Source organism: Chaetodon trifascialis, chromosome 13, assembly GCF_039877785.1.
Source record: "Chaetodon trifascialis isolate fChaTrf1 chromosome 13, fChaTrf1.hap1, whole genome shotgun sequence".
In the NCBI taxonomy this organism is placed as follows: domain Eukaryota; kingdom Metazoa; phylum Chordata; class Actinopteri; order Chaetodontiformes; family Chaetodontidae; genus Chaetodon; species Chaetodon trifascialis.
This window is the reverse complement of record NC_092068.1, coordinates 5,713,755-5,738,251: the sequence shown is the minus strand read 5'-3', so window position 1 is coordinate 5,738,251 and position 24,497 is coordinate 5,713,755. Positions and strand designations below refer to the sequence as shown.

The following is a 24,497-nucleotide window of genomic DNA, read 5'->3' as shown; positions in this document are numbered from 1 at the left end:
GCATAACAGAGGAGACCTTCCCTTTAGAAACACAGCATCAGTGTAAAATCTGTGCACTGTGCATGCATGCGCTGTTAACTGCATGTTGGGGTTTGGCTGAGTGGATCGGTGTTGCACTGGGCTGTTTTAGATGTCAATTTTTAGTCAGTTGGTAATGTGTTTGAGGCTCAGTGTGTTTTGCTCAAGGACATGCTAGCTGTGCTTTTTTGGTACTGGGACAAGGAAGGAGTGTGTGTGGGTGTATGTGTTTCAGTAGTTCTAAATAATACAACTGCTATCTCTCTGCATTAGAAGTAGGTTTTATTAAATGGTCTAGAGCTTGAATTATTTAAAGCATATATGAGGATATATGTTTGAAAATGTCCTACTCTAAACAAACTGCTAAAAATAAACAACATAAAAAATAATCAAAAAGTAAATGAATAAAAAACAACCCAATGTTGCAAACATTGTGGACAACAAAGCTGGGTTTCCCGCTAACTGTCATGTCAGTTAATGGTAAAGGTTGCCTGTTAGACAGCCACACAGACAGTATTTTTGTGGTCACTTTGTGTCTCTCTGCAGTGAGTTAGTGCGTCTTTGTAGCTGTGTTTATGGTCGTTTTGTGTCTCTTTGTGGCCATTTATGTTGCTTTCTGGTTGTTTTGCGTGTCTTTGTGCTCAGTTAGTGTCTCTTTGTGGTCATTTTGAGCCTTTTTCTCTCAAGAGAAAATAATAATGGTGCTAAAGCCCATTGAAAACCACTGACTGTTGATCATGAGGCAGACACCCTCCCCCCTTTGCCTTTCCCCAATTCTATTGTATGGTCCTGGTGGTGAATGGAGAGTTCCTCTGGGGCAATGGCTGTGTCAAGGATCAAAGAGTAGAGCCAAGGACTGGACTTTTGCTAGAAAGACACTCTGTAGAGGAGCCCAGTTTGCACATTTCCACAGCTTGATCAGGACCCCAGCCCAGGACTCTCATTTCCTTTGTTGCTTCCGTTGTTTGTGTGGCAACAGGTAACCCAAACCACAGATATTCCTTGTATGTTGATGGCAGTGAGAAAGTGTTGTCAGATGCCAGACAAAAGACTCCAGATTAGCCAGGAAGGAGAGTGATTTTAAGAAGTGAACCTTCATTTCAATCATCCAGATGTTCCAATGTCTGGAGGAAGTGCTATTAAAATCTCAATGACTGTGTTCTATTTTTTCCAAATACTAATTTATATTTGTATCTTCATCCTAGTACTCTATGTTCCCTGCTGTTGTCCTCTCATCTCTTGGTTCCTGTTTGGTTCACTGCCTCTGACAGTGTGTGTGCATGCCACTGTGTCTTAAACTGTGGTGTAATATATCATCATACAGCTGTTTGCATGTTTCACTGTGCCTTTGCTGTCGACCAGTGCCCAGAGAGCTCGGAGCAATCCCTCTTCACTCTGACACCTGCTATCCTGTCTGAGCTGCAAACTTCCCTCTGTCTGCTCAGGGAGTCCAGTTTTTCAGTTTAATATTCCACCTCAAACATGAAACTACAGAGCTGTTTAGTCAATTTGAAAAAAAAAAAAAAAAAAAAACAACCCCAGGCACCAAACTGAGGATCTCCTATTTCAACTGCACACTCTACTTTTGATGGTATGAGATTGATTGATGCATTGACCTAGCATCGTTTTGGGCTGGTTGCTGGTGTTCATTTGCAACCAGTTCATTTTCTAGCCATTGTGGATGATTAATCTATCATGCCTATATTCATGGCTGTAGCCTTAAGTGTCTGTAAACAGGTCAGTGTAGACAGCAGCCTCATCTGTTACACTGACACTTAGTCATTAGCCATTAACCAGACTGTCGGTCTGACAGATTAGCTGCTAGCTCACTGCTACTTAAAACCTGCTCTGGGAATGGAAAACAGAGGTGAAATTCAACAAAATGCGTTTGGGTGCAACATGGAACAGTTAGAAGTGAATGTGGAGTGGTGTTTAGAAAATGTTTGATTTTGTAATCTGTGATCTGTGCTGACTGCTGACTTGACCCTAAATGACTTGATGCAGAGCTCTCTTTCTGCATGATAATGGTCCAGGTGTTGCTCACATGAGCAATGAGTTTGCTTTCTCTTTCCCTTCTTACAGTCCCAAAGCCGTGAAGTCTGTAGATGGCAGCGTCAGATCCATAGAAGTTGAACCTATTCAAAAATACAGTATGATCTGGACTATGAAAACAGATTTTTACAATAACAGCATCTCTTATTCACTTATCTGAGCTCTTATTTTTGTTACTATTTCATACCAACATATGTACAGATGGGTAACAAATTAAAGGAAAAATGAACTTGAAGTGTCTTAGCAAGGTGTTGGTCCACCACATGCCACTTCAATGCACCCTGGCATTGATTCTATAAGTCTGTGGAACTCTACTGGAGGGATTGAACACCATTCTTCAAAAAGACATTCCCTCATTAGGTGTTTTGATGATGGTGGTGGAGAGCACTGTCCAACACGTCGGTCCAAAATCTCCAATTGGTCTTCAGCTGGGTTGAGATTAGGTGGCTGCAAAGGCCATGGAATAAGCCTTCCTCCAGTGACGCCTCTACTTTTTGATGAAGTTGAAGCACTTGGAAATTGGGTCCAGTCTTCCTTCTACAGGTGTGCGGTTGGGGGCATCCTCACTTCCTGCATCACCATGTAGTTATGGTAACCGCTCTGCTGCAGACAGACAGTCACTGCAGCGGGTGGTAAAGACTGCAGAGGAGATCACTGGCAGCAGGCTCCCCGCCATCACTGATATTTACATCAGCAGGCGCAGGAAAAAGACCTCCTGCATCATGAGGGACTCATGCAAATGGACTGTTAGCCCCTCCAATCAGGCAACTACACAACTTAACTGTGTTCCAATGTTTTAGTCTCTTTCCTTTCATTTAAAGGACTCTCACGAAATATTTTTTCAGCTGTCAGAGAGTAGCAAATGTACAATATAACTGGAAATTACCAATCAACAATGCATGTGACAGTGGGTGTCTGTGGGTTTAATGTAGAAGGCAGTGACTCCTCATTCACAAACTCTGACCTGCTTGCTGACCAATGTCTCATGCTCACATCACATGGGGATATCATGAGGCTTGGTGTAAATGGGAGCAACACATGTATTACAGAAGCCATTTTTCAAACATAACTTTGAGGGTATTTGTCTTGTGAATGAGTGGGTGGAGGGAGAAGGCAGTAGAAGAGCTGCTGTCCACCCAAAGTGGGAGGTTGATTTATTTGAAACAGTATGCACAGCTACAGACCGGGGAGAGTGTGGACCACGATTTGTTTCATATGCGGTTTGATCTTTTTCACCCAGCACTAGTGTGGTAATCTGGTTGATGTAAGTTGGCATTTTATTCATTTTTAGTTTGCTAAGAGTGTTTAAAAAGAACAAGGTGGTCAGGACAACGTTACAGTACCGCCACTTTAAACAGCCTGCTTTCCAAACCTGCCTCTGCATACACATAACAGTCAGCAGCTGTCAGGGGATGTCACAGGAGTCCCCTGTGCTACTGAGGACTTGATCTCTTCTCTGGATGAATCCTCAGAATCAGAGCCACAGGTTTTATTGCTGCTGGGAAGACAAACAGCAGCACTGCAGCCAACCCATTGAACCAAGTCAAAAGGGCAGTCCTGAATTAGCTGAGCGATTGAATTCCAGTGATACGCTGGACATAAACACGTTTGTCTCTGTGACGTCAATACCAGGATAATCTTGCTCCATCTTTGATTTTGAGTCACTTGACAACATCTAAGGGCATAATTGAATAATTCAGTTGTTACAGGAACGGTGGGTTACAGAAATATATTGACCCTTACTTTGCTTAGTGACTCAAACATAGTCCTTGTTGTTTGCACGTTCATTCCATAACCACCATAATCATTTAATGGATCACTACCTGTTTTATTTGTATTCATGACTTTGCTCTTTTTTGATTAGCTGAGAATGTGGGTTAGATTTTCACGCCATTAGTGAACCTAACTTATTTTTAATTTGCAGCTTTTAGAGGAAACAGTATTCAGTGATACTTCGAAATCCCTCTAATGGGATTTATTCATGATTAATGCTCAATTTTAATATTAATAGAGTGTGCTGTGGACCAAATTCTGTTGAATTATTACTATGCTGACAGTGCTTTGTAGGCTTACTCTTAAGACAAATAGGCTATCATATGTTGAAATATGGAGCAAGACAACACCAAAATGTAAAATTGTATTTCTCTTTTTTTCTCATTATTTCACACATCTCAATCCTCTATGAAGACTGTAGCCATGGGATTGAGGTTGTGCACTATGTATCGGTGATTTTTTATTTTTTTTTTCTCACACACATACACGCACACACATACATCAGCTGAGTGCAGCATATGAGCAGTGATAACCTCCCTGGCAAATCTAAGAAAAGAGCAGCCCTTAACGGAAATTTCACCTATCAAATTTAGAGACGTCACATTGTTGGACTGAAAATGCTGTTTGTTCGGCAGGTGACCTCTGAGAGTCCAAAAAGCATCCTGGCAATGCAGTCCAGACACCAAAGATCAGCCAAAAAAGACACCACCTCACATACCCCCTTTAAACTGTGTCTGGTTCTGTTTCTCATTTCATTCAGAGGAAAGTGCCTTCCCTTCAACCTGTTCCCCACACTGGCTTCTTTTCACCGTATCACTCCATTCTGCTGTCATAAAGGGTCAACTGCACACACACACACACGCACGCACGCACGCACGCACGCACGCACGCACGCACACACACACACACACACACACACACACAGAGGAACTGTATGGTCATTACGGTTGATGGCTGGTTTCTCAGTGTCAGCTAACATGCTGATGATGGCAGTGACACACCCAAGTTAATCCTTGGGGAGACATAACAGCTTTTAACAGACACATAACACACACACACACACACACACACAGTATACCCAAACTGCTCCGCAGGCAGGGAATACTGAGCAGGCCATTTCACCTCGAGGTCTTTTCTCAGCATGATGCCTGCTGCGTCTGTGTTGGCAGCTACAGCTTGAGAACCACCAGTCTCAGGTGTGTATGCATGTTTTCATGTGGATGAGTGTGTCGCTATACATGATCAGCCTCCTGCACTCCCCCTCCCACTCTTGTGTGTCTGCCCATAGGCACTACATACATACATGAACACACACACACACACACACACACACACACACACACACACACACACACACACACACACACACACAGAATGGGGAAGAGTTGGCAATGGGACAGCCTGTCAGCATAACATTGAAAACACTGCTCCCTGGTGGTCAGTATGTGGTAACTACAGCAGAAAAGAGAAAGGAACCAATCATTCTTGCGCACCGTCTGCCATAAATTTGACCTTTGGCATCCATGGAGGAAGTTTTCAGTTATTCTCTTATAAAACACTTCCTGGAGGCTGCAGATCAGTACAGATTCACCCTCAAAGCTCAATGTCCCACCACTCTGACATTACAGTTTCTCCATCAGGTAGATTTGCAGACGCACAGGCCACTGTTTCTCAACAAAATCATTGTCATGAATGAACACACTTCTTTACATCGTCTTTCTAGGATTACATTCACTCACAGATTGCTAAACATTTGAACTTCTATACAACTGGCATGTGACAGTCACATGAAATCACATGTGCCTTTATCAGTTGTGGCAATGTGTTTGACATGTGATATTCTGACATGTGAAATGGATGTTTTCATATATTATTTCTTCATATATGAAACATTAGAAATCTCAAATTTACCATCTAAATTTAAAGCTGTGTGATTTTTCTTTTCTTTTCTTTTCTTTACTTGTTTGGCGGAGAATTACACAAGAACTTGAGCATCTTGTACACATCCTGCTGACATATTGCAACATTAGCATTTATTTGGAATCATTTTCTGGCCACCTGATTTCTGAAGTTCTGTTCTCACAGACAGTTTAAATACATCCTCTTATCGTACTTCCCATAAATAAAATAGCACCCAAGTTTATTTTATTCCTCATTTCATTTTATTCCTCATTCTCATGTCTACACAACATATTTATGTTAACATGTTAGCATTGAATAGACCTAAACCTAATACACAGTTAGGTTGTATTAATGTGGAGCTGAAATGATCGACTGACAGAAAATCAATCATTAACAAGTCTATTTTGTACATCAATTAATAGCCATTTTTAAGGATAAAAGGCAAAAAAAATCTGGTTCCATCCTCAGTTGTGAGGATTTGATGCTTAATGTGATTGTGTATTATTATTGTGATAATAAATAAAATATCCTTGGTTTCTGGGTGTTGGTCAGACAAGTGATTTGAAAACGTCACATTAGACAACTGTGACTGAGAAAATTAAGATTTCACCATTTTCTGACATTACAAGGACAAACCATTAAGTGATTCAGTGAGAATCTAACCAGCAGATTAACCAGCAGTCATCAGTTGCAGCTCTACTTTATTAATGGTAGTTTTTGTTCTGCATGGCGGTCTGTGTACAGTATCACTTTACAGCATGAGGGGCATTATTTTCCAATATACAGCCTCTGTTACAGCGTTTTCACAACACATTAGAGCGAAGGGGTTAGACTGAAAGCAATAAAATGCTTGCTGCTAGAAAAGTCCTTTGTGACTGACACAATATTGGAGCAATAAAGGGATAAGAGTATGTAAATGAAGAAATGCAGCAGTGAAGTCTCTCCATTGATTTGTGCCGTGGAATATGACTCTTGTTTAGAAGAAATGCTGATACTTTTGAAGTTGCTTTCCTCGCCACATCTCTAAAGGGTTTCTCTGTAATATAGTTGATTTGATTATATCTGATCCTGATCTCCACCTTTAACAATAAAGGATTTATTGTTATGAGAATTTTGCCATAGTCATGTGGTATTTGACAAGTCCAACATATGCAGCCTCCAAGTTTGGTGTAAGACATTTAAGTCATTTCTATTTTTACATAAAAATAAAGCCCAGGATAAAACCAATAGACAAATCTGAAGCATTACAGAGTTTGCAGCTTTGTTAACTTTTTGTGAAGGGTTGCACTCTATCCAGTTGCCTCTGGAAATGTTTTTTCATATCAAATTACTCACAATGTTACAGAGTTAGGAGTACTACCACTTCAGCTTCCGTACTTGCTGACAAGACAGAAACTATCTTGATGATACTGTACGATCTACTCTCGGTTACCTAATTTCTCGGTTTCACTTGATTTTGACATCACAGACATTTCTTTTGGCTAGACGCAGGACTTTTTGCTGACCTCTGTGACCCGCTTTCATCCACTGCAGCAGCAGGCCCAGCTGGAGGGCTGGAGGCACCTTATGATCAGAGTCAAATCAATGTCACAGGCGTCATTCACACTGCCAAGAACTGTAGTTTCCCCTCTGGGTGAGTCCTCTTCCGAGTGTAAGGGCGGTCCACCGACAGACTTCACCAAACCAAAAATTCCTGTCGAAGTTGGACTCGTATGAACTTTTGAAGGTATTTTTGAAGGTCGATATTAATGTTGAAGTACTCATTTACAGAAGTACCAATACCTCAATGGAAAAATACAACATTACAAGTAAAGATCCTGCATTTAATATCCTACTGAAGCAGAAGTACAGAAATATCATCAAAAATAACTGAAGCATCAGAAGCAAAAGAACACTTTCTACACTGAAACTGATTTCTTATCATATATGACATTATCCCTGATGGATGTAGTAGTTCACTGTAGCTGGATGAGGTGGTTTAAACTGCTTTATATACAGCTCATGTTTTATCCTTTAGGTTCTCAACCAAGAGCTTGAGCTCCTCTAAAGGTATGCTAACAGCTCTGTAAATTAAATGATATAAGATGTTCAGAGGGGAAATGTCTCTTTGTTGGAACTGCTAACAGCTCAAAGACATCTGATGTGTGTCAAGGGACCCCAACCACACACTGTTTTTTGGGAACAGGTCACAAGCCGGAAAAATTAACTAAGCTCTGCAGTGTAATGATTGGGACAGAAAAGGTCAGGACAGACTGCTATCCCAACATAAATATTTCCTTGAAGTCATTCACCACATTTGACCTTTACTCACAGGTTGAAGCAAGTTTTTGCCATGCCAATGTAATGCTGGAATATGTTTACACACGGCCTCGATTCATTTAATGTTCTCAGTAAACTGGATTGATTCTCATGTCTTCTTAAGTTCAAACTATATACTGTGAATTAAAACATAGCCTCTACTCCCCGTTTTCTTTGTTCCTGGAGTGACATTGATCGTCTCAGGGGGTTACCGTAACCTCCTCTTGTCCTGGTGTCACGTGATGCAGCTTTGGTCCTGATGCTGCTGTTACCGGGACCATGTATAGAGAGTGTTTAATGTCACCCAGCAGCAGGATGAGGGGAGTCAAAGAAACCAGCAGCTCCACTGTGGACTGTAAAATCTGGGTTACAAATGGCATCAGATGAACAAAGAGCAAAAAGCAATTTACATTCTGCATGTAATTCATGGAAAACAAGCACACAAAATCTGATTATTGCTAGCAAGTGGAGCATTATGTCCATATTAAGTTCCTTCATCTGTGAGTTCAAAGTTGTTGTATTACAAATAATATTTCATTTTTTTTCTCTTATTTTGTTTTATTGGCTTGTTGTCGGGTTTTTTTCTTCTTGTTTTGCCTTTTTCATTCCTTGTATTGCCTTGTCACTTGTTGTTTCACTTCTGAAATGAGGCATGATATCCTTTGCACAGGAGTTGATCCTCCTGCTGTTCACATGCATCAGAACAAAAAAAATATCTTAAACAGGAGTCAGATGTGGAGGTGGGAGCCTGAATGGCTTCATGACAGCATTTAGTGATGGCAGCAAGTCCTTTAATGTTAATAATCATCAAATATATGGCTCTGAACTGTCTGTTTCATTTTAGTCCTTTGATTAGTTTACCCCTGACATATTCAGTTCATATTCACAGCCAATCAGCAGTTCATTCACTGAATTTCAACCATCATGACTGTTGTCACGTAGCTGTTAGTACTCAGTTCAACGAATTCTCGGGTTGTAGCTTTAAGACTTCGTCCCGCTTGCGCGGCACTAATCACCTCCCATACAGAAACACGCATCATCGACGCTTATGTGGAAATTCCCCCTTTTCTGCCATTTAAAAGCTCCGCTCTGAGAGCAGCATGAGCGCGGCGCTCTGCACACCTAAAGACGAGGCTTTCACTAAAATGTAGTGTTTTTGTGCAAAGGAGAGGATAATCACAGAGAGCAGGTGTTGCATGTTTTTTAAATGGGAAATCTGTTGGGCAGCTGGCGTTTCAAGGAGCCGAGCACCGTTGAGGAATGCGACTCGACGTGGGGGTCGGACTCAGAGAGCGACGAGCCGGCGGCTGAGGATGACAGCGGCATCTCCGAGTCCGCCAGCCCGGCGGACAGCGAGCGGGCCGCCGGGGACGCGTCCCCGAAGGTACACTGATCGTGATGGAGTGTGTGTGTGTGTGTGTGTGTGTGTGTGTGTGTGTGTGTGTGTGTGTGTGTGTGTGTGTGTGTGTGTGTGTGTGTGTGTGTGTGTGTGTGTGCGTGCGTGATGACACTGGGGGGAGAACACGATGCGGTGACATGTGTGCCACCGGCAGCGCACGGTATTGACAAGGCCGGGACACGGAAAGGGCAACCGAGCAGTCTAACGCCAGACTTGATTTCAAAAGATGTCAGTTTCATGTAAAATTGGTTATATGCAAAGATAGCCGCTCACATGGTGAGAGCTCCTCTCAGTCCTCATTATGCACTGAGATGGCCATCCTGTCCCTCCTCCACCATCACTGCAGTGATGGCTGGAAGCTGGAGCTGAAGCACCTGTCAGATGTGAGCTGAAGCGACATTCAATGATCACACACCTGACCAATTCTGACCAAGGATTAAATCTTGTTTTAAATGGGCTGCATGATGGTGTGTGTCAGTACTACTAGGTGGTGATGACATTAGCAGAAGGGATGGTGGGATTCAGTGGATGGCATTGGGGCACCTTCATTAAAGTTCATGGAATGATTGAAATATGATTAAGCATGTGTACGTCAGATTCAATTTAGGATGAACTGTTTCCAACATCTTTGCAAACTGTAATATGTGTAATATGACTTTATAATTCAGACATGTGACACTTTACAGTACAGGTCAGTCGCATCCTATCGCATTGGTACATGTAGTTGCTTCATGTGCATCTTTAATGTGTCGGATCATATTACGATGTTTACTGGACTCAGTGGTGGAGATGCATCCCTAATACCCACAAATGTGCCATTATTAACACTATACACGTTCTTCTCTTAGTTAAGTATTAAAGCTACTTATTTATTCCCAGTCTTGCTTTTCCAATTGAAACGATGAAGGAAATGAAATATTTTAATAGACTACAGCGTTAATGATTATTGTCTCTGGGCTCTGAATGATGAGAATAATTGACTGGGTTGCTGTTATTAAACTGTTTAACTATCAGAAGATTAAAGCCAGCAGGCTGTATCAGACCCGTTAGATTGTTTTGAATTGGTTAAATCAGACTTCAGTCGGATGTTTTTCCCCATGATTACAACCAGAAATTGCTTTTCTGTGAAGCAGATTTCTCAAAAGTTTGGAAGCACTTTGCAGATTGGAATGTAATTTCACATTCAGGTTAGACTCACAAAGCCACAGATAACAGGATCAGGCCCCGTGAAACACTGCAAGCCATCCTGACGACTGAAAGTTAGCATGACCCAGATTTTATTTGAGAATCAGATCTAGTTTGTAGCGTCCTTTTGTAGCGATTGCACAGCAGCACTGATGTGAATTGTCCTCCTTTGCTCGAAAGAAATGGATGATGACAGCCCTCGACCTCAAAAGCAAAGTCAGTGCTCTTAATTCAGCTGAATAGGACACGAGTGCTACGCTGCATCTGTTAAAATGTGGATGTTTTTGTTACAGGTCGGCATTTGAACTGAGTTTCTCTCTCTCTCTCTCTCTCTCTCTCTCTCTCTCTCTTTATGGCCATCTTTCTTTCTTCCTTCCTCTCTCAGCTGACTGAATCACCAGAGTCTGCTCCAAAGATGAAGAGGAGTTTCTACGCTGCCAGGGACCTCTACAAATACCGTCATAGCTACCCGGTATGTGTGCTCACACATGCACACACAAACACACACACACAAAATGATGTTACTGTGATGCAACTGATCCCCACAAACGTAGACAAATGATAGATGCTTTCTCATTATCGTAGACAGCCAGTGTGATCCCTTCGATCTGTGTATGTTTGTGCGTAGAACTACAGGAAGTCCCGGCAACCCAACGAGTACCGTAACCTGCGCTTTTACCTGAACAAAATCCCTCTAGTACCTGATGGTGAGATCACACACACACTCACACACACACACACACACACACACACACACACACACACACACGCACACACACTCTGTGCATGCAGACCTCCTGCCTCTGTGGAGAGAAGCACTGTTAGCTTTGGGCTTAACGAGTTTTGTTTGGCTAAAGGTCATGTTTGACTGGGAAAGACCAGAAGATTAGTGGACTGATCCAGTGTTTAAACAAGCTTACACACACACACACACACACACACACACACACACACACACACACACACACACACGCAGACACAGTTAATGGCAGCTAATTAGCCCCTGTCTCTTCTCAGGTATCTATGTAGAGGAGATTCTGACTAAGTGGAGAGGCGACTATGACAAACTGGAGCACAATCACACCTACATTCAGTGGTGAGACATCTCATCTTTCATCTATTTTCTCCCTCATTTACCTTGCATGTGACAGCACAAACTCCTCAGAACTGACTGAACTGCTAATTGCATGTTAGAAGCAGCCGAGTCCCTGACATGAGAGTGAAAGTGCCAGCAGAAATGAGGATTTTATCAGCTGTACTTCCTGAATGTAAAATGTGGGGTGTTAAAGAAGTGGAATGGATTTGAAAAATTGTCACTACACCTGCTTTCTGTTCTGACGTGGCAGATTTACAGCTAGAAAATCTTACTCATTTTTAAAATAATGGGTCCTTCATCTCACACAGAGGTAGACAAAAGCTGTGGACCATCGATGTTGCCGGCTAACAGGAATAAACTGTCACTGTCACAGTGTTTCAAGATGGGGAGGCTCCATAGCAGAGGACAGTAATGTGATATATAAGACATATAAATATAAAAATGAGAGTATAACAGCAATAAATTGTGTAAGAGCGATAAAATGTTTAAAAAGCAATAATACAAGAACAGAATATGAATGGCAGTAAAGGGTGAACAGCAGTAAAAAGCAATAAAGGTGCATACACAATCAATGGGATATTGCACAGATGGTTAGACTGCACTTGTGTGTAGTGTATGGGCAGGGGTAATTTCTGTGTGTGTGTGTGTGTGTGTGTGTGTGTGTGTGTGTGTGTGTGTGTGTGTGTGTGTGTGTGTGTGTTGTTTGGAGTCTTATGGCCTTAGGAAAAAAGCTGCTCCTCAGTCTGCTGGTGTGTAATTTTGGGAGTCCTGTATCTCCTCCTTGAGTGCAGCAGGAAGAACAGGCCGTTGTGTGGGTGAGCTGGGTCCTGAGTGACCCTCACCCACACACTCCACCGGGCACAGCTGCGTCACGTTTCGGCTGCATCGGAGCTGATCAGTCCATTCCAGACTATGTTTGTGATTCCACCAAAAGCAGCGCGGCATGTTTCAGAAGCGTCTCTCCGCTGTGCTCCTCAGAGGACACGCTCCTAGTCTATTTTTGACGGATGCGGTGTCAAGCTGCACAAAGGAGATCGAGGCAGGCAGGAAGTCGGACACACATACAGCATCGGCATAGAGAATCTGGTCAGTTTTCAAAATAATACATCTGCAGGCTTCCTGTCATATATCAACAGTAAACACAGTTAAAGAAGACAAGAAACCAGTTAAATGACCAAATCAACAAAATCTGAGCAAGTTGACAAAACGCAGCAGGCAAAACATTCTGCCTCTGAAACGCTCCCAGCGGGGTATGAAGCTGAGCGGGGGACGGAACAAAGCTGCCTCAGCCGGAACGTGTCACGGCCGGGCCCGGTGGAAACTCCGGGTCAGGGACTTCCCGCTGTGTACAGCTCCTGCAGGCTGGGAAGTGGGCTGCTTGTAATGTGATGTATCTTTCTTTGAACAGCTTCGTACACATCATTCCAACATGAGGAGAAATCCAAAGCTTGACAAGCCTGCTGTGCCATACGGTGGCTAAGCTATGATTGGTTAGGGAGGGGGGAGGGGCTAAATGAGGGGAGGTCAGTGTGCTAATGGTCATATAGCTGGACCTGTATAAGGGAACAACATTGGTATTAACTTCCTGTATTTTACCATGCTAGTAACAACAACCTCAGTAATAATCGACATTATTTAAATATATATATTTCATCCCATCCAGAAATGTGTCTTCATTTCAATGTGTGTTTTCTTATTCCGCTGTGTGGCAGGCTGTTCCCATTAAGAGAACAAGGGCTCAACTTCTACGCACATGAACTGACTCAGGATGAGATCAAAGTAAGACACACAAGTGGACATGCATATTGTGCATACAGACTCTACACACACTTCATCATTATCCTGACACCATATTTACAAGTGTGTGACTGCTGGAGCCTCCAGCTGCATGTCTGATTTGTTTGCACTTCCTCATTGTTTACCATGGTTCAGTGATGGAGCACATTTTCCAGTCAACCAGTGGCATCAGTGACGGCATTATTAATGTGAAACTCGATCGAGACTCGGGTGATCCGATGACCGCTTGATCACCCAGAATACAAGCTGATGCCAGATGGAATAGTGGTGTTGAACCTGCGTGCTGGTCTCTGATCTGCTGCGTTTAATCCCGTCAGGAATTCCAAAGCACTCGGGAAGCTAAGCGGAGATTCCTGGCTGCCTATTCCCTGATGTTGGACTTCTACGGCATCAAACTGCTGGATAAGAGCGGCAATGTTGCTCGGGCTTCCAACTGGCAGGAGCGCTTCCAGCACCTTAATGAGTAAACACACACACATTATGCGGCAGCTTAGGGGTAGAAAATTGCAGACAGAATCTGTGTGAAGTTGTGGCTTGGTTGCCAATTTCTGCTTTTGTGTCCTTTAGCAATGCAATTATTCTAAATCCATTGCAACTTAATTGTTCTTCTATCAGCAGTCAAACGTGAAACAACATGGTTTAAGTCAACAAACAGATGGTTAAAGGGTAATTTAAAGGGTGATTTGTTTTTCTTTCACATCCTGCTTGGATGGTTTGAGAGAAGCCATTGTGTTTTCTTGCCAAAGAGCCACCTGACTGTCACACTTTGGATGCATACTTAAACTGCAATTATGTTTTTCTCCTTCTACCTACCACAGTTTCATTGCTATTACTACAAGTTCCTCAACCTTAGCATCTGATGCTAATTGTTGCCATGATCCCAACCACATGAAAAACAACAAATTCTCCACCATAAAGCAGCTGCTCTTTTATGCCCTCCTCTTGCTTTTAAAATCCCATCAAATATGCACAGCATCTTTTGCATCTGGTGCTCTGTGGCTTCTAGATTCCTCTCAGGCCAAACAGCCATCAGAAACAAACTGCTCTCAATCATTAAGGCTCTGTGTTGTCAGAGACCAGAAGATCACAAATTGCAACACAACTGCAACACCACGAGTAAAGCAAGCCTTTTCACTTCCTGCTTTGTTCTTTCAAGGTCTCAGCACAACTACCTGAGGATCACTCGCATCCTGAAGTCCCTGGGTGAGCTCGGCTATGAGGCCTTCAAGGCCCCACTGGTTCGTCTGTTCCTGGAGGAGTCGCTGTGCCACAACACCATTCCCAACATGCAGCACAGCGTCCTGGAGTACTACGTCTACACCATACGCCTGCCAGCCACCCGCCGACGCCTGCTCCGCTACGCCCGCCAGCACTACAGGCCTGCCCACGCCTTCCTCTGGGGTCCACCACCCAAAAGGCGAGGGGGTGGTGTGGGAGGAAGTGTAGGTGCTGGGAGTAGTGGGATCAGAGCTCCTGCCCCAACACCAGAGCGACAGAGGAGGGGGCAGGAGGGCACCACCTCTGCAGGTAGCGGGCTTATTGTGTCTTCCCATGATGCCATGATGTGCCAGGACCTGGCTGGAGGAGGGTTGAAAGGCTGCGCAGGCCTCGGCTCCAGCATGTCTGGACTGGAGGGGGCGTTGATGATGGTGGCAGCTCGAGGAGAAAGGAACGAGTACAATGAGATTGTTCCTTTGTAGGGAATAGGGCTCGATTGTTTGAACGCAGAAAACAAAACAGCTGTTTTTTTTTAATTAACCAGTTCAATTTTAAACAAAGGAAGTAGTTGTTTATACCAGAACGTTTTTCTCAGCAGTTATCAAGCTGACACTTAGGGTTAAGACAGTTATAGTAGAACACACTCATAGAATCTGTCTTTAGAATCCGTTCAGGTTAAGGGCTTACCATAAACAACTCTGACATTATTTCTTTGCTGATTGCGTTCACTGTATTGAACATGGGTGGGACCCGGGGGGTTGGAGAAGTGGGAGGTCACATCCTGAGCCAAGCCAAACACTTTGGACCAAATCCCTAAAGATCTAGACCCAAACACGTGATGCACAGCTTTTCCTCATCAGGGCTACGATTACAAAACAACTTAGACAGAAGATTGCCTTATTTAATAATTTGATCTGGAGCTGTGGCAGAGCTGAAATGTGCTCAGTGATACCGAGGGGCATTTTAGAGCCAAAGGTATCTGCTGATGGGATGTTGGTCTTGCGATGGTTTTGGGAAACAAAGTCCTGCTTGCTCATCAAACTGCAGCTTGAGCCCCACAGAGCAGCAAGCTGGTCTGAACAAGCTTTCTAATGTGAAAATCACAATGTGAAGAGTGGGAACAGGGATAGTTAGGTGTCTTTTTTTAAGGAACACATAAAAGAGGAAGAGGGAACATGGCAGGGCTGGGCTAATTTGTCATAGCAATACTTTGAAACCACATTTTTTGAGATTTGAAGTCCTCACTTTGTTAATAATAGCAGGCACAACTCAATAGTTATCTAATCTGCAATTTTACTGGAAGGTAGCAGCTCCCTACGACATTTGTATATAACTATCGAGCAAAAAAACGGACTTGTAGTGACTTGATATCTGTGAGAAACAGTTAAGAATAGAGAGGCTCTTTGGTGACATCACTACTCTCCTGAAAACAATGACTGGCACCACGGAGGTCCACTGGAAAGTTAGCCATGTACAAATGATGCCTAAACATAGCATTTAACAACAGGTCAAGATGCCTACTGTGACACTGCAAACTCTCTTTCTTTGCCCTAATTTAGCAGAGTTTAAATGCTGACATCCACTCTGGTGCATAGTGTCTGCTAAACACATTTGTGAGTGCAAATTAAACCACACTGGCTAGCTAGTGTTAGCAGCAGTGGTTAGCAAACCGCTGCCACATTAAAGAATTGAGATTCTGTGCATTCACAATGCATCAGCTGTGAGGTGACTGAAGAAGTTTGTATCAGTAATTTAACAGCTGGCACTTTGCCAGTGTTTTTACCAACTATGCTGCATGTCTTTCTTCAGGTGGTTCTGTATCATGGTGATTACTCAAACAGCAGAACTTGCTAGATTCTTCCATTTTGCGATAAAGTGAACAACAGTTGTGTAGTTCGCTGGGGACATAACAGGGAATGCAGGAGATCACAGTCTGTTCTCTAAATGCCTCCCACTGGAGTACAGGCCACTGTCTGCTGTGACTATGAATACTGATCATATGGTAGCTCGGATTTCCAAATAAAAAGGTCACATGGCTAACACATTGACATTTTTAACATTCGTGTATGAATGTTATTGCCAATAGCACAAAACCTCCAATACGGCTGCCACAGAGCGTGTTGTGTGACCTAAAAGCCCTCTGTACTTAAACAAGGTGGTTGGATGTGGACTGTGACTGAAGTTAATGTGATCAAACAGGTGACGTGTAGTGTGTTGCACTTTTTTGACAATCTGTGTCTTCCTGTTGAAAGCGCTGTTGGTTTCTCCAAATCGTGGACAGATCTACATGTAACATAATCTGCAAATTGTCAGGAACTTGCCGCCTCATGAACATGATGGATTAATCTCATGTTGTCTTGCAATAATTTGGCAATAGCAGCTTGTTCTCCACCAGGCTACGCATGAAGGAGGTGACACTGTTGGCTTTGCCCCTCTGAATAGGACAGTTTAAATCTTCTTGTTTGTTGAAGAGCAGCTGCTGGTATGTTTGTCAGATATTCAATAATTTAAGGTTAATTTGCATACCAAAAAATAATCCACAAAGATTGTTTTCTAATGAGGGTGCAGGACTTACTTAATTAGCTTGTACAGTATAATGCTACTGTAATTTAACTCTCCACTGACAGCAAGTCTTTTTTATTTAATTTTAGCAGCTGCTCAAGAAAGTGAAGCAGGTTTGTAGGTTTTACACGCACCTCTGAGATGTTGTTAAGAAACATCATATTATCACTGTCATCATCTTAGTTTTTATTAAAAGACCAGTATGATATAAGTGTATATTGGTCTGTCCATTCAGGCTGAAATTAAGGTTTTCATTCTAGGTGCCATTTAAAAAACAGTCTGTTCAACTTCCTGGTTGCAATAGATAGATATCTGTGAAATTTAAAGCCATGTCAAGTGTAAGACAGCAGCGATGCGTATGATCGGGATGTGGACACTCTTTCCTGATATGGTCAGCTGTTCTTCCTGTAGGACAAGGCCTTGCTTTTCATTCGCTGACAAGGTCTTTGCATTACTCCTCAGCCAAGCCTATCTGATATAATTGTAAAAATAACTTTTCAGGTGAATTGTGTGATAACATGGGCTCAAGTATCTGATTTTTTTAGTATACTGTATGTGTACATATATACTGCGTGAGTGTGCGTGTGTATCTGATATTCTTAAGTGCCTTTTTTTTGTATTTTTCTGTTTTAATCTGTATGCTGTAAAGAGTGTCTTTCCCAGCTGATTTCCTGTACATCCTGTTTTTTGTACAGCATTTTGATATTTACATTATTGTTTGCATTATAGTCATATACAGTATGAGTATTAATGTACAGTAACAGCTAAATCCCACAAGAATTGGTACAGTGGAGAGGTTAATAATATGTAATACTTGAAACTGTTTGTATTTGGCTCATTGATTCAAATGTGATTGTTCATAGAACGTTCACTATGCTTCTAGAAACACCAGCGTTCTGTCAGCATAGTTGGACCACAATAGCTGGACATTTATCCTAAAATGTGAAATTTGCCACACTTGACTCGAATAAAAATTGGGATGTGGAATAACAACTTTGTCATCTGGATGTGTTTAAAGAACGTCATTGTACTTTATAGGCACATATTTGGTGCAGAGCTGCTCTGGAGGCAGGAATAATCTCATTGGTTGAGGTAAACCTCAGTGGTTGGAGTCAAAGAACCACAGTTTGTCTGCCAAAGGCTGAACAGATACCACCGTTAAATAAGCTCACAGTAGAGGATTAGACATGCAAAGAGATTCACTTTCAAATACTTAATATAACTGAGATTATCTGCCCGACTTCTGAAACGTCACTGACGTCAGAACCTCTAATCTGACTGGAACTAATGCAGCATTAATGTGTGCATCGATACCACATCCAACACCGTGCAGCCCAAAACAAAGAAAAGAAGACTTCATCAGAGAAAAAGCAAATGACAGGTTAATGGCATTACGTTAGACAGAAGCACAGTGAAAAAATAGAAAGCAGAAGCACTATCTTATATTTAAAACCTTGCCTTGACTGGATAGCTGCACTCTAAATCTGAAACGGAAGATTATTGAAACAAAACCACAAAATGACATCCTGTAGTATACACACACTGTTTGATCTTCACAGGCAGACAGGAGCAACTACTGAGAGCTACACACTGAACAACAGGTGGACTTCTGTGGTGTTAAACCCATGACATCCCACCACTGTGGACGTCCATCTAATCCCAATGTTGGACCATCACTAGACTTCATGAGCTTTAGGAGGCCACTCCAGTAAAGCACTGATTTCATTCAAATCATTATATATTGAGAAAATGTTGAAAACAGGAACAGGAACCCCCCTGAATTCACAAGCTGTCTGGCTGTCTGACTGACTGTCTGAATGAAACAAAAAGATGCTTTGTCTTAATTAGTGGCCTTTAAAGGTGTGTATTCACAGTTTTTAAGCCAGACTAGCTCTTACTCCTGGCCTCCAGTCTCAATGCTAAGCCCAGCTGCTAATAGCCTCACACCAGCTCTGTTCTTTTGCACCTTCAGTCTCAGAGAGAAAGTGAATTACCGTGTTTCCCAACATGTTAAACCGTCCCTTTAAATCTACAGAATTTCCTCTCTAATCGATTTAAAATCCTTACATATAAATCTGCAAAAACATGACATGAACCTGCAAAATGCCTTCCATGTCCTCAACACAGATTTTGTTATCCATGGTTTCCTCTCCTCTTCACTCTTATTCATGAAGTGAAAGTGAACTGCAGTTAATCATTTAAACAGAGTTCTCTTGAAATGAATACATTCATTTCTAAACTGGAGTGAAGGGACAGCACATGTCTATGCAAGCTCATCGTCACAGCTGTTATAGGTGTGCATTGTCAGAATGGAACATTTGCTCAGCTTTACTTGACTTACAAGCCAATTACATGACTGCGTTTCCTCCCGACATGCAGCAGCTAAACCTGGTGAAAGCAGGCAGGTGATGCAGGCACAAATCCCATCATCAAAATTGCTCTTTTCTGCTTGATTGTGTCTGACACACCCCCTACCACAACCTTCATTCCACTTCAGCACAGTCAATTTCACTGCATGATGGGGTAAAAAGACCATGTGCTGCCGACAGAAATGTCAAGTTCCTGAGGCAAAGTGAGCGCTTTGTTTAAGGTTAAAGCAATAACTGAGGAGGGCTTCTGTTCAAGTGTTATCCGCTTGTACGTAGGCTTGAATGTTGTTGAAGTACATCATGTGATTTTACTCATGAGCAACTTTAACCAGGTGAAGTCAGCTTTGCTTAGAGCAGATATCAGTGGATATTTCCAAATGGCACAACTGCCAACATGATGTGATGTGGAAATACAATGCTAACTAACTTTACCAAAAAAATGTGCAATTGAATCCTTGAGGGATGAAGTCATGTGTTAAATCAATCAGTAGACTCTTAAATTCTAAATTAGAATTTGTTTGTGAAATATAAAATGGTAGAAATATCTTCTTCAGTGCTTCAGAGATGAGACGTGAGGCTACATATCATGAAAATTTCAATTATTATGGCAACCTGGACCTCTGCTCGGGTTGTTGTCATTGTGTCCCAGTAAGCCATGCCGGTGAGTGACATATCAGGCCCAGTGAGGAGAGGCCTTTCATTTAGTGATGAAGGCTAACAAGACTAATGTTGCATTCATATGTTGTACAGACTATGATTATGAGTAGCTTGTCAGGAATTCGGCAGTGATGATATCTCCTACTGGGTGCTGCTGCAAACCAACACTGCAACATCTGTATCTATATTAAAATCCCATATTAGCACAAAACCTGTTGATTCAGCTCATTCAAAAGAACCACTACACTGTTTGTATGCAGTTTCACTTGTTCACAAGCCTCTTCAAATATGAAACATGATAACAGCTTTATGAGGCTGTTTATGTGGTGTGAGCACAAGGGTAGCAGAGGGGAGGCTATAGCTGTCCCAAGAGAGATTTCTCCATTCTTATAGTAGCAAATACTATCTAAGAAAAAAAAAACTCTAAACGCCATGTAATAGCTGTTGTTCAAACAGTGGTTATTTTGTGCATGACTCATCAGAGTCATCAGCTTCTGTTACACTTGGCTGAAATGTGTCATCAGCAGGATCCATAAATGTCTCTCTTGTGATCACAGCATGTAATGATTACCTATGAATGCAATTTGCACAAAACATTGTCAATTTATCCGATTATCATGTGTTTACATCAGACAATTAGCCTACAGTACACAGTTCTTTTCAGTTCCATATTACAACAGTTTTACTTGGTCAGGAAGCTGGACAGCCATTACTCACATTTCTGATGTAGTTTTGAGGTATTGTTACTCATTCATTATGAACATGGTCAGTGCTGAAGCTTCTTATAGTCAGTTGTGAGATGCCTGTGCGTTCCAGAGCCTAGAGAAGACAGAAACACACTCTGATTTTGCAGTACAAAGGACACATCTGTTGCGACAGATCTGCCAGAATAATAGGATTAAAGTTCTCAGTAAAGAGAGCTGGAGAGTCAGTAGGAGCCCCGCATGATAGGAACAGCCAACCCACTGAAGAGCTCGCTCGAACAAGTGTTTTCTCCACAAAGAAGTTGGAAGATAATCAGAGGGATGCAATTAGAAAGCTTCTTGCTGTCAGGAGAGGGCTTAAGCAGAAAGATGTGACGGCCAGAGTCTTCAAAGACAACTCATCTCACTGCTGCTGAACCTGTCTTCTTTTTCCCCGTCAGTGACAGCGTCGATCCATCCTCTCGTCATTGCTGCCGTCAACAAGCCTCAATGAGAAAACACCAGACTGGACAGTTGAATTTTAAGGACAGACTGATGAGTTGTCTGTATAATAAAAAAAAAAGTTAGTTTGCTGCATGGTTGTGTTTGGCCTGTGATTAGGCCTGCTTTAGCTTAAGTTGAACGTCTGGCTGTTTTCAAAAAAATCAACACACTGAGATGCATGTGAAGGCTCATGGGAGTACTGTACAAAGACTGCAGTGTACAGAAAAGCCAGTCTCACAGAACAAAATCTCAACTCTAATCACAGCGTAGATTGTAAAAGATCAGTGGTGAGGACCCTCCTACATAGAGCACAATGTCTTCTTGGTGAGGCAGAGAATAGATGAGAGAAAGGAGAAAGGTGCGGCATGTCCAAGCAGCCCTGTCCTCCAGAAATGACATTTATATAGTACTAAATTCACAAACATAACTGCTGTCTTGATTACGGTCAGAGGCTTTTTTTTTTTTTTTTTTGACTAAATGAAGTGCCATGTTTATCTACTGCGCCAGAGTGCTGCTGGTTGAATAGGATGGGAGGCATACAAAGTGCAGGACTTTGACTCCAGAGACCAGGGTTTGCATCCTGAGCCCCATCCGTGGTTACGTTTAGGCAACACAAGCACTTTGGTTCAGGCTGGGAGCTAGAAACCAGGACATTTTGCTGTTTTTAAGCATGTCACTAGTAAGCAGAGACTGACATTATAGCAAAGACTTACACAGTTGTACCAAAGAGAAAATTCCCTCTCCAGTAGAAGCACCTTGGTTAACCAAAGGACAGTCCATTTTCTTCATACACCTAAACTCCACACATCAGGGAAGCTTTCTTCTCTTATAGCAGCTAATGAGCAGGTTTCTAACAAGCATCCTGGAATGTCATAATGAGTATCTCCTTCTAACAGGGTCCATGTGAAGGTGAAGGGAAAAACTTACACATTATCATGATTCTAACAAGACAATGGTGCTGCTCAGTGTGGTGCTTCTGTGGGCTGAAAACGGTATCTGCTGGGAAATCAAGCTATAATGATCTCCCATACTGGACTTGCTAGCTAGTCAACCACTGTGACTCCACAAAAGCATCCCGTTCATACAGCCCTGAGAGGTAAATAACAATTAAAAATAGCAGTGATACCGCACATCACTACACAGACGTGTTTATGTGTGCATGTGTTTGTGTGTGTGTATGTAACTCCCACGTGCACACTCACCTGATTCACACTGACAGAATGAGGAGGCCTTCCATAATGTGTGCTCAAGCAGAAAAAGCGACTGAGCGTGTGTTGAGGCAGTGCAGGGCTATTGGTGATCAGTGTGGAGTTATTCTGGCTTGTTGACTCCTTGGCAGCTGACTGAAAGAGCCCCCCCCCCCCCCACACACACACATGCACAAAGAATGTGTGTGTTTGTGTGTGTGCGTGTGTGAAATAGAGTGAATATATGTTTGAAAGTGTGTGAAAGATGCTAAAAATCCGGCGGAGCACACGTTGCCATTGATTCAATATTAACTTAAAATACTGATTACTGGAACTTAAAGGGAAGCTTCGATAACCTGGACTCTGTTTCTCCATGTTTGTGTGTCTAAGTGACTAACTGGGACAACAATTTTTGAAATTGGTCCAGTGTTGAGTGAGAGCGCTGCAGCTGGCAGCCACAAAGCGGGCTGCAATCTTATCCTTCTGGGCTTTTGCACAGCGTCCATGTACGTCCACTAAAAGTGTTTGTTGTTTCCACTGACAGGCTCAAATTGTTAGTGTCTTACAACATTAGGGAAAGGGTCCATATAGAGACAAGCCTGTTTCTTGAAGAGTGAGGTCCTTTTGTTTAACCAGAAAAAGTCAATACATTGTTATCACCAGTCACCAGACTCCATTAACAGAGACTGTAATTTCACTCCAAATCATCATAAAACAAACAAACAAACAAACAAAAAACCTCACCACAAGCAAAACACTCACCAAGACCATCTTGGCTTGTCTTCCCACTGTTCCAACGATCACCGGCTGTGGTTTGGGTGAAAATATTCTAGCCTCACACGCTGGTTACCCTGCTGTCTCTCTTATGCTCGACCTCCACTTGCTCCACTCTTGATATTTTCACATCTAACTTGGTGAAGTGAGTTTTTTGTTTTTGGATAAATCCAGAGCTGGTGATGATTGTTGGACAAAGACTAACCAAGATGGCTATGGTCTCTTTTATTTCATTTGTTTCTGTCACGTTTGCATGACAGGAGCGTTTGCGATGATTTGTGAGGTAAAATTATTGTCTCTGTAAATGGAGTCTGGTGGCTTTGAGGAGAGCAATATGATGGTGTCCTGGTTAAACATTAAGGACCTTACTCTTAACAAAAAAAGATCTGTCTCTTAAGGGATCTTTTCAGAATGATTTCAGAGACAATAACAATCTGACCCTGTCAGTGGCAAAAACAAACACTTTCAAGTGGCGGTGCGCAAACACCCAAAAGGATAAGATGGCAGTTGGTTAGCGCTCTCACTAAAAACCAGACCAGTTTCAAAATCATTGTCCTCATTAGTCACTTAAACATAAGGAAATAGGGCCCAGGTTGAAAAATAGTTTCCCTTTAGGATTTCTTTTCTTTTTTCTTTTTTTTTTAAATCATTTTCAATTTTCTAACATGTATGTTTCGGAATGCATATACTTTATTGTGTTTTTAGGTCATGCCTTATCTTCTGTGGAAATGCTGAACATTTTGGATCAATGCTGTCATCATACAACAGTTTTTGAAGCGGCAAAGCAATGAAATAGCACAGTGGTTTCCTCAGGCTCTATGGGTGAGTCCTCGTGGCTAAAATGTATTTATTCATTATACCAACATGACAGCTCATGTTTATGCAGAGACCATTTTCCATCCTCAGAATGCATTTGAGCGTCTCTTTCCCACATTATGTTCTTCCTAAACATCCTGTTCTTGACACTGAATCATGGAAGCAAGATACCAAGAAAAATGCTGTCTTTGTGGCTTACGTCTGGCT

The 24,497-nt window shown here is 42.2% G+C and overlaps 1 protein-coding gene across 1 annotated transcript; it reads left to right on the top strand.

The window, feature by feature from the left end:
• The first annotated feature begins 9,068 nt into the window (after nucleotides 1–9,068).
• ogfrl1 (opioid growth factor receptor-like 1) lies at nucleotides 9,069–18,292 on the top strand. The gene is made up of 7 exons (XM_070977685.1): nucleotides 9,069–9,427; nucleotides 11,013–11,099; nucleotides 11,256–11,334; nucleotides 11,645–11,723; nucleotides 13,436–13,502; nucleotides 13,838–13,983; nucleotides 14,677–18,292. Exons 1-7 carry the CDS (start codon nucleotides 9,251–9,253, stop codon nucleotides 15,218–15,220), a joined length of 1,179 nt encoding a protein of 392 aa, XP_070833786.1. The 5' UTR covers nucleotides 9,069–9,250; the 3' UTR covers nucleotides 15,221–18,292.
• Nucleotides 18,293–24,497: the final 6,205 nt, after the last annotated feature.